Genomic DNA, 14,913 nt, shown 5'->3' with positions numbered 1-14,913 from the left:
TGACATGGCAGCGAAAGGTATGTAGTAAGTACGCTGTACACACGCCAGGATACACCAAAGAAACAAAAAATACGCCATTCATACACAGCTGATATGCAGTGGATAAGAAAATAATGCCGTGGGTACGCAGTGGCAACGCTTTGTACACCACAATTACATCACATGTCAACTAAAGCATTCACATGGCATAATAGGTGTTTGAGTAACATTCCTGCTGCGTAGCTTTCGTTTTCACGGCATACACATGACGTATGTGTGACGTATCAAAGCTGCTACGTATGTGCTATGGATTTTTAAGTGCGGACTTAAAAATACGCCGCACCCTGGCACACAAGGAGATCATGTTACGCATCCTAGAGTATTAGCCACATAAGCTGGCGACGCTGTGACATTTCTCTCTGACTGCCACGTGTCCTGAGACGCCGTACATATGCAAGGCTGAAATACCAATGTGTGAACCAAGTATTGCCCAGCCATACAGTTTCAATATGCCATGATCACTTCCCCGTCTAGTTTACCTAAGATCCAGGTCCTTAAAGGGGTTTCTGATGATCTTTGTGAATGATTTACCTGAGAGATAAGAGCCAACACAAGTGAGAATCAAGCGAACTGTTGTTTGTTTACACTTCAAGTTGCAGTTAAAAAAACATACTTACACGGGCAAAAACAATACAGGATTCATTCTGCAGCAACTTGATACCAAGGTCCTTTACGCAGCCACATACAAAAAAGTTGTAAGCCTCCATCCTCTTCCATGCTTTCATCTGTTTTGCGGTGTATAAGGATGTCTGCAACACCTGATAGTTCAAGATGTCTGGGAACTTGACTGAAGGGTAGTTTTCGAAATCATATGACAAATCCTTCTTTCCCAGACTGTAGGGGTCGATTCCATTGCACATAGCAATCTTCTGAATGTATTTAAAGTGAGCAGTGGCTTCTAGATTACAAGAATACTCTGATAAGTTATCGCTAGTTGTTTGCACTATGGCAGCCGTTTTGGTTCACTAGACCACCAGCTATTTTACCGGAAGTGAAATCGCTAAGAAAAGTGATGAGACTGAAACCCAAGAAAAGGGTCACTGGTTGCATCACCAATCTGGAGTTCTATTTCATTTATTAAGAAGGATGAAAATTGCATACAGACAATGAGGGTGACTTCAGTTTTGCAGCTTTTTTTTGTAGTATTAACTTCCAGAGAGAGAATAAAGAGAGACTGGTGAGGGAATGACTGTTTATAGCTGCTATAATGTAAGTAAGAACAGGAACTAACTCGTCTGACCAAAGTTGCAGAACATTAAATGTATCCCCAAATGGATAAAAACAATAAAACCTTGTTGTGGTATAAGAGGAATGTTTATTTTATATGTTATGGATTTTCACATGAATGCTAATCAAAACTCTTCAGAAATAAAAATAATGACTGACGTAAAAAAAATTTTGATATTGAAGGATTAGAGTTAATAAATTAAAATAAGTGTTGGATTGGAGTCAGACACAAAGAGCTTTCAGTAAATGGAGATGTTTCACACACACACACACACACACACACACACACATAAATATGCAGTAAAGGAAAGTAGAGCACAGTGTGTGAGATAAACATGTGTAAAACTGCAGATGAAGAAGTCTCAAAGCTGTTTGTGTAATAAAAGTACAGTCAGTTCACGCAATAAAAAAATGTGCAGATTATGCAAAACAAAATCATGTGATCAAAACAACACACACAAGCTTGAAATAAAGCCTCCTGCAGAACCAACAGATTTAAGAAAACCTGACATGAAGAAGAACATGACTAGAAGTGAATCAAATGGTGCAAGTGTGTGGAGAGATGAGCTTTCACAAGTCTATGATCTGCCTTTAGTACCTAATGCAGAGAGAAACTCAGGGCCAGGCGATGAGATGGAGCAGGAGAAACCGGCGCACCAAGAACTGACAAAAGAAGGCTGTCAAGGACCTGTTTAAGGATCAGCAGGAAGTCTGGAGGAAATAAGGGAAAGACTGGATTCTGTGAAATATCAATCTCATCTTCTAACACTTTCCAAACAGTCGACAGTCCGGTGAAACGAGTTTGTGCAGCCACGCCTGTAAGTCATTCTGAAACCAGCAGTTCACAGGTGGAGAGTTCCCTCTCTCCAAGCTCCACACCTTAACAGACTCACAGAGAACAGTATATCAACAAAATGCTAGAAATAACCCGAGTGTACGGAATTCAGAGAAACTGGTTTCTCGTGGACTGGATCTGGTCTGTAATCGTACAGTGAGGGTGCTTGCTTTGAACTATAAAAGATCCAATAAACCCGGATCCTGTTAGGACTTCGATAGATTTCTGATTATAAATGAGCATTGCTTAAGAGAGAGAAGCCTCATGGCAGACAGTTAAACATTTATTTGCTCTTACAAATAAATTTGTTCATTTAATTTGAACCTTCACTAAATCAGACTCCACTGACAAGGAAGCTCTGCACTGAGGTAAGAATATCTCATGTTCTAGTATAACTCTTTAAGAGACTGTCTCTTGTGCTTACAATTGAGTGTAACTTAGCTTTTACCAAGAATCTATCTGGTACTACTCGGCTTAGATCAAATTAGGAGTAACAGCGTTTTTGGCTCATGGTGCCCAGTATGGGGCTTGATGCCCCAAAATCAGTTGTAATCCTAACTGGATCCTTGAGGATGTCTGTGGAGACTTATTTAGCTGTAGCTACATCAGCAAGGAGGTGTGGCCTTTTTGTGTCAGTCGCAATGAAGGAGGTGTGGCCTCTGTGTGTCAGTCTCAGTGAAGGAGGCGTGTCCTGTGTGTGTCAGTCTCAGTAAAGGAGGTGTGGCCTCTGCATATCAGTCTGAGTGAAGGAGTAATGTCCTATGTGTGTGTCAGGCTCAGTGAAGGAGGTGTGGTCTCTGTGTGTCAGTCTGAGTGAAGAAGGCGTGGCTGTGTATGTCAGTCTCAGTAAAGGAGGTGTGGTCTCTGTGTGTCAGTCTCAGTGAAGGAGGCGTGGCCTGTGTATGTCAGTCTCAGTAAAGGAGGTGTGGCCTCTGCATGTCAATCTGAGTGAAGAAGGTGTGGCCTTTGTGTGTCAGGCTCAGTGAAGGAGGTGTGGTCTCTGTGTGTCAGTCTGAGTGAAGGAGACGTGACCTCTGTGTCTATCAGTCTCAGTGAAGGAGGTGTGGCCTGTGTGTGTGTGTCAGTCTCAGGGAAGGAGGTGTGGCCTCTGTGTGTCAGTCTCAAAGAAGGTGTGGCCTCTGTGTGTCAGTCTGAGTGAAGGAGGTATGGCCTGTGTGTGTCAGTCTGAGTGAAGGAGGTGTGGCCTCTGTGTTAGTCTCAAAGAAGGAGGTGTGGCCTCTGTGTGTCAGTCTCAGTGAAGAAGGTGTGGCCTCTGCATGTTAGTCTCAAAGAAGGAGGTGTGGTATCTGTGTGTCAGTCTCAGTGAAGGAGGTGTGGCCTCTGTGTGTCAGTCTGAGTGAAGGAGGTGTGACCTCTGTGTCTATCAGTCTGAGTGAAGGAGGTGTGGCCTCTGCATATCAGTCTGAGTGAAGGAGGTGTGGCCTCTGCATATCAGTCTGAGTGAAGGAGGTGTGGCCTCTCTTTGTTTCAGTGCTAGTGCAGTATCTCTTTTTTTATCACTTCCTCATCTCATCTCATCATCTGTAGCCGCTTTATCCTGTTCTACAGGGTCGCAGGCGAGCTGGATCCTATCCCAGCTGACTACGGGCGAAAGGCGGGGTTCACCCTGGACAAGTCGCCAGGTCATCACAGGGCTGACACATAGACACAGACAACCATTCACACTCACATTCACACCTACGCTCAATTTAGAGTCACCAGTTAACCTAACCTGCATGTCTTTGGACTGTGGGGGAAACCGGAGCACCCGGAGGAAACCCACGCGGACACGGGGAGAACATGCAAACTCCACACAGAAAGGCCCTCGCCGGCCCCGGGGCTCGAACCCAGGACCTTCTTGCTGTGTGGCGACAGCGCTAACCACTACACCACCGTGCCGCCCGGCCTAAAGTTTAATTTTTTTAATTCAGTCTGTTCCTTTGCTGATGAATGTATTTACATTCACTGTGTCTGTGTTTTGAGCCTCAGTATGACCCACATTCTTGGAAAACATGGATAAATACACATGGTGTTTACATCCTCTCACCTTGGACTTCAGTTTCAGATTCTCTTTGTTTTTATTTAGAGTGAAATGGAATGAATATTTTAGTTTTATCTATTTATAGTGTTCCAAAACACATCTGTCTTTTGACCAAGTAGTATTCAAACTGTTTCACACTGGGTCAGAATGATTTTGTTGTGAAAGTGTAATGTGTGTCACAGGCCACAGGCTTTACTGTAAATAAATACAAACCAATACAAAATATCTCAATGCATGTTTAAGAAAAGGGAACCGTTGTTTATTTATGAATCTGGTTGATTTAAATTCTATCTGTAATCATTTTTAAAATGCTGTTTAAATAAATTAAATCTGATAAGGATGTTAATAAACTATATTTTCCACAAGTCCACACTTCTGCACTCTGATTGGCTGGAAGTTTTGACCTCTAACAGATAAAAATAGGCTGCAGAGTCCCAGAGCAGAAATCACTGATGGAAGTGTCTCTTCTCAGGATGGCGAAGCTCCTCTGTGGTGTAACTCTTATTTTAACTCTTGCTCTGTCTTACTACATCTACATTCCATTACCTGCAACTGTCTCCGAGCCATGGAAACTCATGCTGGTGGGGGTAGCCTATCGCACTGCCACTCACCTGGTAAGAAAATCAATTAACTCATTCATTAATTCAAAGATTAAAAGGAAGACATATGGAATATAGATGAATTCTTAATTAATTTAGAAAGAAAATGGAGAAAAGTGAGTTTACTAAGTGGCCTAAAGGTAAGAGAAGCAGCTTTGGGACCAATAGGTTGCTGGTTCGATTCCTCAGATTAGCAGGAATGACTGAAGTGTCCTTGAGGAAGGTACCTAACCCCTGACTGCTCCCACTGCTGTGGGTATGCCAGGATATTGTTGTACCTTACTCTGGATAAGAGCATATGCTAAATGCCTGAAATAAAAAGTAATGTCATGTAAGTGACAGGTGACTTGGAACAGCAAAAAATGGAACATGTTGGAAGACAGGGAAAAGTATAAATTATAAAATTAAACAAGAGGGGAAGGTTTGGGACAGGTGAGAAGAAAGATTAAAGATGGGTGGAAAAAACCTTGGAGATGGATGAGGGTTAATATGGAGGGAGGCCAGGTGTCAGAGATAAGAAACAAGTGGGGGAATAAATTTTTAAAAAAGGACAGGTGAGACAAAAATGGAGGACAGGTAAGAGTTTAAAAAAAAAAGTCACCACCATAAACCATCATAACATCAAACACAGTAAGGCTAACTGTAAAGAATTAACAGTGAACACAGGATAACATAAACATGAAGTTAAATATAAAGAATTAGCAACAAAGCTAATTGAACAAAATTTAGTAATTAGCATTTTTGAAGGAAGTGAGGGGACTTTGACAAAAACACAAATAAATAAACAAAATATAATTAATGTGAATTAAAATGAGTCCATACTGTAACTTAAAAGACTAAAATGTTTTTTCTTTCATGACAGTTCCACTCTTTTAGCCTTACTGCTCATAGTCACTTAGCTTTAATGCTAATTGTTGTGAAGTAATGAGCTTTATTAATAACCCGTACATACATTTATGTATAAGCTTATCGCTATGTTGCTTTCTTAGCTGTATTACTGAATTAGCCTTCATCTCATCTCATCCCATCTCATTATCTGTAGCCGCTTTATCCTGTTCTACAGGGTCGCAGGCGAGCTGGAGCCTATCCCAGCTGACTACGGGCGAAAGGCGGGATTCACCCTGGACAAGTCGCCAGGTCATCACAGGGCTGACACATAGACACAGACAACCATTCACACTCACATTCACACCTACGCTCAATTTAGAGTCACCAGTTAACCTAACCTGCATGTCTTTGGACTGTGGGGGAAACCGGAGCACCCGGAGGAAACCCACGCGGACACGGGGAGAACATGCAAACTCCGCACAGAAAGGCCCTCGCTGGCCACGGGGCTCGAACCCGGACCTTCTTGCTGTGAGGTGACCGTGCTAACCACTACACCACCGTGCCGCCCAATTTATTCAGTTTAATTTATTAATTCTTTAAGTTTGAGTAAAATTCAAATGTGTTGTAGTTCAGTGGTCTGAGATTAACCTTTGACCTGCTTAGCACTACACACTGCATGTCAGCCAGAGTGTGTGTGTGTCCTCCTTGGCACAAAACTGCAGGAGTTTTGTTGCTAAACTGTTTATAAAGTTCACTCTTCCCTCAGCAGTGATCACATGTACTGTCACTAGTGTGTGTTGTATCCCTTCAGGCTGATCTCTCTCACTCTCTGGGTCTCGTCCATCATATCCATGTCCTCAATCTGGCAATGATGAGTGTCGAGTATTTTCTGCCAGTGGAGTTTGAAGACGTTCAGACAGAGGACACAGAGTTTGACGGTGTTCATGTTCGTGTGTACATGCCTCCACACCAAGATGGCACACTGAGACGTGCTGTGGTGTTCATCCATGGGGGAGGATGGGCTCTAGGAACACCCAGTAAGTGTGTGTGTGATTGACTGATTCTGCATGTTCAGTTAGCCATATTGCTAATTACAATAATTTAAACCTGTGGCTAATTACATTCAGTGAGCCATATTGCTAATTCTGGTTATTAGCCTTATTGCTAATGAAATTATAGTCCGTTAATGTTACTGCTTTCACGATAATTATTGTTTGTTGTTGTGCAGAGCTGGGTTCCTATGACGCACTGTGCAGGAAGATGGTGATGAAGCTGAATGCTGTGGTTGTGACAGTGGAGTAAGTGTGTGTGTGTGTGAGAGAGAGAGAGGGGTTTGTATTTGTGTGTGATGGGTGTTTGTGTGTTTTTCTATGTATAGTTACCGTATGGCCCCAGATGTACGCTTCCCAGTGCAGTATGAGGAGTGTTTGCAGGCGGCACGTTACTTCCTGCAGCGTGACGTGTTGGCGCATTACTCTGTGGATCCTGAGCGAGTTGCTGTGTGTGGTGACAGTGCAGGAGGAAACCTTGCTGCTGCAGTCACACAACAGGTGAACTTCAACCTCTACTTCCCCTACTGACTTCACTTAATGCACTACCTAGTACACTAATATAGGGAACAGAATTAGAACACTGTTACTTCAGTGAGGTGATGGAATGAAGACGCCAGATAAATACCATGTTACAGGGTCTTTGTTTGTACGTATTGTTATGATCCCTGGTGGAAAGGAGCCAGGACACATTAAAGTTACAATTTAAAAAGAAAGAAAGAATGTTGTCGAGGTTGGAGTGGTTGTTGTGGTCACTGTTGAGGAAGATAGAGAGTGGGTATGGTCACATATTTATTGGTTCCACCGTTATGGAACAGGTCTTCCAATGTCAATTAGGTACAGAGTTATTGACCAATTTTAAGAGAGCGTTAAAGACATATCTATTCAAACAAGCGTTTACTTAATTTTATAAATCTTATTTTGTTTGTATTATGTATAGTTTTATGACTCATAGTTTGTAATTGTTTATGTATTTGGATGCTTTTATATATGTTAATGGAACATGTAAATATTTTTCTTGACTTTGAAACCGAATGGTAAAGCGCTATTGATCTGCCATTGTTAAATAGTGCTGTATAAGTAACTTATGATTATGATTGGTTCTCAATAGGTTCCAGCAATCACCAGTTATTTGCAGGTGGAGTTTTGAAAATGTACCAGGGATCAAGCTGATGTACCATAAACCACCATTCAGAACCTAGAGGAACCATCTCATCTCATCTCATTATCTCTAGCCGCTTTATCCTTCTACAGGGTCGCAGGCAAGCTGGAGCCTATCCCAACTGACTATGGGCGAAAGGCGGGGTTCACCCTGGACAAGTCGCCAGGTCATCACAGGGCTGACACATAGACACAGACAACCATTCACACTCACATTCACACCTACGCTCAATTTAGAGTCACCAGTTAACCTAACCTGCATGTCTTTGGACTGTGGGGGAAACTGGAGCACCCGGAGGAAACCCACACGGACAGAACATGCAAACTCCACACAGAAAAGCCCTCGCCGGCCCCAGGGCTCGAACCCAGGACCTTCTTGCTGTGAGGCGACAGCGCTAACCACTACACCACCGTGCCTAGAGGAACCAGTAAAATGTAAACAATGTCCCATCCACTATCTTCAGATTTCAAGCTGAAGATTTTTAGTCCAAACAAAGAGGGGACTGTGGGTCTAAGCAGGTCTGACCTGCCAACCCAAGGAACCTTTCCAGATGCCAAGGTTCATGAATTTGCTCAAGGTCCAAAACATGGGAATTGGTGGAGCTGGGATTTGATCTCTCAACATCTTGTTCAGGGCGGCACGGTGGTGTAGTGGTTAGCGCTGTCGCCTCACAGCAAGAAGGTCCTGGGTTCGAGCCCCGGGGCCGGCGAGGGCCTTTCTGTGTGGAGTTTGCATGTTCTCCCCGTGTCCGCGTGGGTTTCCTCCGGGTGCTCCGGTTTCCCCCACAGTCCAAAGACATGCAGATTAGGTTAACTGGTGACTCTAAATTGACCATAGGTGTGAGTGTGAATGGTTGTCTGTGTCTATGTGTCAGCCCTGTGATGACCTGGCGACTTGTCCAGGGTGTACCCCGCCTTTTGCCCGTAGTTCAGCTGGGATAGGCTCCAGCTTGCCTGCGACCCTGTAGAAGGATAAAGCGGCTAGAGATAATGAGATGAGATGAACATCTTGTTCACTAGTCCAGTAACTCAAAGTATTGCCCTAGTTTTTGGCAACAAGACTGTAACCTCTATCTTTTGCCCCTATGGGACAGACTTGAATATGGCAACCAGCTTACACCAACATACAGCATTTTAATAACATGGGACTATTCCACATCTCAGTGGATCCTCAAGAGCATCAACTGGCTCTTGTCCAGGACAGCTTCTCCAATTACTCCCATGATGATGGGATTGAATCTACAGTGCTTTGCAAAAGTATTCATCCCCCTTGGTGTTTTGTTGCATTACAATCTGGAATTACAATGGATTTTTGGAGGGTTAGCACCATTTGATTTACACAACATGCCGACCACTTTAAAGGTGAAAATTGTTGTTTTATTGTGACACAAACAATAACTAAGATGAAAAAACAGAAATCTGGAGTGTGCACAGGTATTCACCCCCTTTCGTATGAAACCCCTAAATAAGAGCTGCTCCAACCAATTCACTTCATAAGTCACATAATTGTTTGATTAAGCTCCACCTGTGTGCAATCAAAGTGTCACATGAGGTCTGTATAAATCAACCTGTTCTGGAAGGACCCTGACTCTGCAACACTACTAAGCAAGCAACATGAGAACCAAGGAGCCTCCAAACAGGTCAGAGACAAAGTTGTGGAGAAGTATAGATCAGGGTTGGGTTATAAAAAAATATCCCAAACTTTGATTATCCCAGGGAGTGCCATTAAATCCATTATAGCAAAATGGAAAGAACATGGCACCACTACAAACCTGACAAGAGAAGGCCCCACCCACCAAAACTCACAGACTGGGCAAGGAGGGCATTAATCAGAGATGCAACAAAGAGACCAAAGATAACACTGAAGGAGCTGCAAAGATCCACAGCAGAGATGGGAGTATCTGTCCATAGGACCACTTTAAGCTGTACACCCCACAAAGTGGGGTGTGATGGAAAAGTGGCCAGAAAAAAGTAATTGCTGAAGAAAACACATTTGGAGTTTTCCCAACAGCATGTGGCAGACTCTCCAAACATATGGAAGAAGATTCTCTGGTCAAATGACGCAAAAATTGATCTTTCTGGTCATCATGGGAAACGCCATGTGTGACACAAACCCAACACCCTGAGAACACCATCCCCACATTGAAGCATGGTGGTGGCAGCATTATGCTGTGGGGATGTTTTTCATCTGCAGGGACAGGAAAGCTGGTCAGGACTGAAGGAAAGATGGATGGCACTAAATACAGGACAATTCTGGAGGAAAACCTGTTTGAGTCAGCCAGAGGTTTGAGACTGGGATGAAGATTCATGGTCCAGCAGGACAATGACCCTAAACAGACTGCTAAAGCTATACTGGAGTGGTTTAAATGGAAACATTTAAATGTCTTGGAATGGCCTAATTAAAGCCCAGACCTCAATCCAACTGAGAATCTATGGCATAACTTGAAGATTGCTGTACACCAACGCAACCCATCTAACTTGAAGGAGTTGGAGCAGTTTTGCCCTGAGGAATGGACAAAAATCCCAGTGGCTAGATGTGCTAAGCTAATAGAGACATACCCCAAGAGACTTGCAGCTGTATTTGTAGCAAAAGGTGGCTCTAAAAAGTTTTGACTGGGGGGGGGGGTGAATACCTATCCACACTCCAGATTTCTGTTTTTTCATCTTAATTATTGTTGTGTCACAATAAACAATGTGCACCTTTAAAGTAGTCGGCACGTTGTGTAAATCAAATGGTGCTAACCCTCCAAAAATCCATTTATTTCCAGCTTGTAATTCAACAAAACAGGACAAACACCAAGGGGGATGAATACTTTCGCGGGGGGGTGAATCAACTTTATTGATGTTAGTTACCTTGCAAAAAAATCTAACCTATCCTTGAACAACAAAGAGCAAAATCGGCAGGAAAAAAGTCCTTTGCAGTGTCCAAGTTGCCACCAGTTACCAGATTCATGTACTGGGGGCAACCCTGAAAGGGTGGTGGCTGGAGATCATTCCAAGAACCCTGACTAGATTGTCCAAGAGAACAAAACTTATTCAAATTATTGTGCTCTATAATTTGCTATACATTCTTACACAGACTTTGCTATTTAATAGGTCTTACCCTGTATGTGTAATGCCCAAGAATTTGGCAACATGCTCTGTAACAGTCTTGGCAGTATGCCACTCAAAGTACACAACAGACCCAGGGCAAGAGTACATGTGAACTTTTATTTCATTCTTGTGCCCTTGCTCCTGTTATCAGGCAGTAATTTTGCAAAACCAATAACATGGTAGCTTTCAGCTTGCTCAGTCATTCAGCCTTGTTCAGCTTACTGCTCAGAAAAAGAGAAATCATATAGCTAGACATTGGACAACAGAGCTCAAGTGTGCCGTGTTAATTTCTACCGGTCTAGCTCATTCACAAAAGCCTCCCTCCCAGTACAGATCCTTGCTGACTGCATAAACTACATAAAGACTTTTTAAGCTGGCAACCACTATCTCGATATTTAAATAGCGCACACATTCATTTAGATCGCAGGTTCTCATTCTAATAGTGAAGAATCCCCTATCCTACCAGTTTTTACCTGATTCATCTAACAAACCAATTAACAGTCCTTCCTGGTTGATGTGTGTTAGAGCAGGGAAAACATTCAAATATGCAGGACTTGGAGTATTCTAGGACTAAGGTTGGGAACCTTTAAGTTAAACGACAAGCTCCCTTTATGTTATAGAACACTGATGGGTGTGACAGTCATTTGAAGTCTCCTACAAGTTGCCACCAGTTACCAGATTCATGTACCGGGGGCTGCCATAAAAGGGTGGTAGTTGGAGATCATTCCAAGAACCCTGACTAGGTTGTCCAGGGGAAAAAAAAAATATTCATGGACAAGGAGAAATTAGGCATTATGGACTCATTTGTTGTTGGGATGTCTCAAGAATTCTTGCATTCTTTTTCTCTAGATTGGCCAAGACAGCAGAGGTGATGATGTGAGGGGCAGCAGTGAAGGTGGTGGTGGAGTACAGTTTAAACTACAGGTCTTGATCTATCCTGTCCTTCAGCCTCTGGATTTCAATACTGCCTCTTACCAGCAGAACTGGGGCATTCCTATCCTGTACCGTGACCTGATGGCACGATACTGGTTAGAATATCTGGGTGCAGATGCATCCCTGCTCCACACCATCCTGCTTAACAACCACACGGCACTGGACGAGTCTCGAGTCAACCCTCACCGCTCTAAATTCGACTGGACCTCGATGATCCCTGAGCACATGTGCAAACAGTATATGGCCATCTTCCCTCTGACAGGCTCACCCTCCGTCCTGCAGGACGTCCCTGCGATGCTGGACCCGCGAGCCGCTCCCCTGCTGGCTGAACAGGAAATATTAAAGATGGTACCACGTGCTTACATCATGACGTGCGAGCATGATGTGCTGCGAGATGATGGAATGATGTACATCCGGCGCTTAGAGCTTGCTGGTGTCCCCGTCACGCATCGTCACTACAATGACTGTTTTCATGGCTGTGTGAGCTTCGCCTTCTGGCCATTATACTTCTCCGTGGGAATACGAGCCATAGATGATTACATTGCCTGGATTCACACACACCTGTAGATGTTAGTGTTTACCTGCACACACTTTCACACTCAGGATGTATGTGTAAAAATTTTGCTCATTTTACTGTCATTCACAGGAAAAACAGTGGTGGTGCATCAACTGACAAAATGAAATTACAACATTTGTAAAACTGCATTATTGCTTAAATATTAGCGCCTCTGTCTTGTATCACATCTATGAAATTTTCAATTAATCATATGTACAAGCAATGACAGTTGTGTCATTTCTCTCAAGCCACTCCCTCTGACTTTATGCCCTTTGTATGTCAAGCCATCTGTGGGTGGTAAGAGACTTGCTTGAAGATGTTTCACCTCTCATCCGAAAGGCTTCTTCAGTTCTGTCTGACTAAGGTGGGGTTTACATTAGACCGTATCAGCGGATCATCAGATTAACGTTTTTAAAACGATTAGTGTGCACACAGCAACGCCAATACACGATTCGCGTGCACACAGCAACGCCAATACACGGATACGCTCGGCTCCGCAGGCATCCTGCGCTCCAAACCACTCCGCCCTGAACAGCGAGTGCCCTCTGGAGGGTGCGCACTCCGGCCCTGCGCAGCTCACAGAGCGCGCGAGTGAAGTGCACGAGCAGTGATTCGGGACTGAGCCGCTGTGTGTGTGATCTCAGTGCATATCGGGCATGCGCGTCACTTACCACTTGCAAGTGGAAGGATGGCAAGCCTAAAGACAATCATAACTACACAATGGGCAGTATTTGCATCAGTATTTGCAGTATTTTCATACATTTATACTCTTTAATGAAAGGTGATACAAGGTGGAAGTCCGCGCCGTTTTTCAGCAGTCGCATCACATGACGAACGCCAGCGAATCAGGAAGGTGGATGTCACAGTGACATTGTCCAATGACGACGCCAGCTAGAGCTCAGCACAGCGTATCCGCGTATCCTCAATGTTTACACAGTACCGGACCAGACGCGATCTGGATTGAATACGTGGACCCTGGCGGATTCCCGTTTCCCGGCGTTTTAATGTAAACGGACAGTGCATCCGCGAAGAAAACGAGACAGATACGGTCTAATGTAAATTTGGCCTAATAGGGAGTATCAGGTATTTATCCTCTTATGGATGAAAAGCAATCCTACGGTGTCGTTGAGTCATCCTGTTGGTGTGGGTCACTGGGGGCTGGGTGTGAATGGCCTAGAAAGTCGTTGGGATGATCAGTGGATTGTTGGTTCTCTCTGTCCTCCTGTGAGTCACTGAAAACAGCTGGGTTTTGGTGTGCATTCAGTTGTCTGGGAAGTGTGCCAAGGACTGCATTGTAGGTGGCTGATAAATGGTGTCTTAGACCCCCACCTCTGTTCAGTGATAGTCGTTCCAGGTAACCTGTCATATGTCAAGCCATCTTCCTTTATCCCTCTCCAAAGACAGCTTACAGCCATATAACCCTGGGAATGCTCAGTCTTATTGCCAACTCCTTACCTCTCTCTCTCTCTCTCTCTGGGACTATTGACTTAGCCCAATCCCCTTATTTCTCTTTCACTCTCTCTTCACATGGCCCTGCACAAAAGCCCTGTCTTGAGTGAAATCCACCTGGCCCCTCCTCCTCATCTCTCTCTAGAGATATCCCTTTTACCCCACCCCTTTAGCATGCTCACTGGGGACATCCACCAAGCCTCACCCCCTTATCCCTCTCTCTGACAATATCTATGTGGCTCCACCTCCTCGTTCCTTTCTGAAAAACATCCACCTAGCCCCCACCCCCTTACTTACCCTCTCTCTTTGGAGACTCCTCCACCTCATTCCTTTCTGAAGACCTCTATGTAGCTCTGCCCCCTTAACATTTTTCTCTTTGGAGAAATCCACCTGGCTCCGCCTTTTTACACCTGTCTCTGGAGACATCTGCCTGGAGACATTGACCAGACCTTGGATTTGTAACAGTAACATGAACATGGTAAAGACAGAAGTTAGGACTGAACTCACAAATTACACAATTTCAAGCTTGGACTTAAAATTACATTTGACACAAATATAACTGGCGGCATGGTGGTGTAGTGGTTAGCGCTGTCGCCTCACAGCAAGAAGGTTTGGGTTCGAGCCCCGTGGCTGGCGAGGGCCTTTCTGTGTGGAGTTTCCATGTTCTCCCCGTGTGGGTTTCCTCCGGGTGCTCCGGTTTCCCCCACAGTCCAAAGACATGCAGGTTAGGTTAACTGGTGACTCTAAATTGACCGTAGGTGTGAATGTGAGTGTGAATGGTTGTCTGTGTCTATGTGTCAGCCCTGTGATGACCTGGCGACTTGTCCAGGGTGTACCCCGCCTTTCGCCCGTAGTCAGCTGGGATAGGATCCAGCTCGCCTGCGACCCTGTAGAACAGGATAAAGCGGCTAGAGATAATGAGATGAGACAAATATAACTCCATGTTTTGTTTTTGCCTAAAGTAAATTACTGAATTGCAAGAATAAAAGAATGTAGCTAACATTTTGAGACGAAGAGGATGAAACAAAAACATGACTGAAAGCATGAGCTGAACACAACACGACAGATTTACGAAAGAGACAAGTGTCCATACTGACTTGTGT

The 14,913-nt window shown here is 44.1% G+C and overlaps 1 protein-coding gene across 4 annotated transcripts; it reads left to right on the top strand.

The window, feature by feature from the left end:
* The first annotated feature begins 2,084 nt into the window (after nucleotides 1–2,084).
* On the top strand, nucleotides 2,085–14,576 carry nceh1a (neutral cholesterol ester hydrolase 1a). 4 transcript variants are annotated; one of them, XM_060897938.1, is made up of 6 exons: nucleotides 2,085–2,469; nucleotides 4,615–4,756; nucleotides 6,381–6,606; nucleotides 6,798–6,867; nucleotides 6,948–7,119; nucleotides 11,722–14,576. In XM_060897938.1, exons 2-6 carry the CDS (start codon nucleotides 4,616–4,618, stop codon nucleotides 12,370–12,372), a joined length of 1,260 nt encoding a protein of 419 aa, XP_060753921.1. In that variant the 5' UTR covers nucleotides 2,085–2,469; nucleotide 4,615; the 3' UTR covers nucleotides 12,373–14,576. The 4 variants fall into 4 exon arrangements, with proteins under 4 accessions (XP_060753921.1, XP_060753919.1, XP_060753920.1 ...); XM_060897936.1 differs by having other exon boundaries at nucleotides 4,556–4,756; XM_060897937.1 differs by having other exon boundaries at nucleotides 4,509–4,756.
* The last annotated feature ends 337 nt before the right edge of the window (nucleotides 14,577–14,913 follow it).

The sequence above is a fragment of the Neoarius graeffei genome, chromosome 17 (assembly GCF_027579695.1).
Source record: "Neoarius graeffei isolate fNeoGra1 chromosome 17, fNeoGra1.pri, whole genome shotgun sequence".
Taxonomy (NCBI): domain Eukaryota; kingdom Metazoa; phylum Chordata; class Actinopteri; order Siluriformes; family Ariidae; genus Neoarius; species Neoarius graeffei.
Note: the sequence above shows the minus strand (reverse complement) of the source record. Positions and strands in the feature narration are given on the sequence as shown.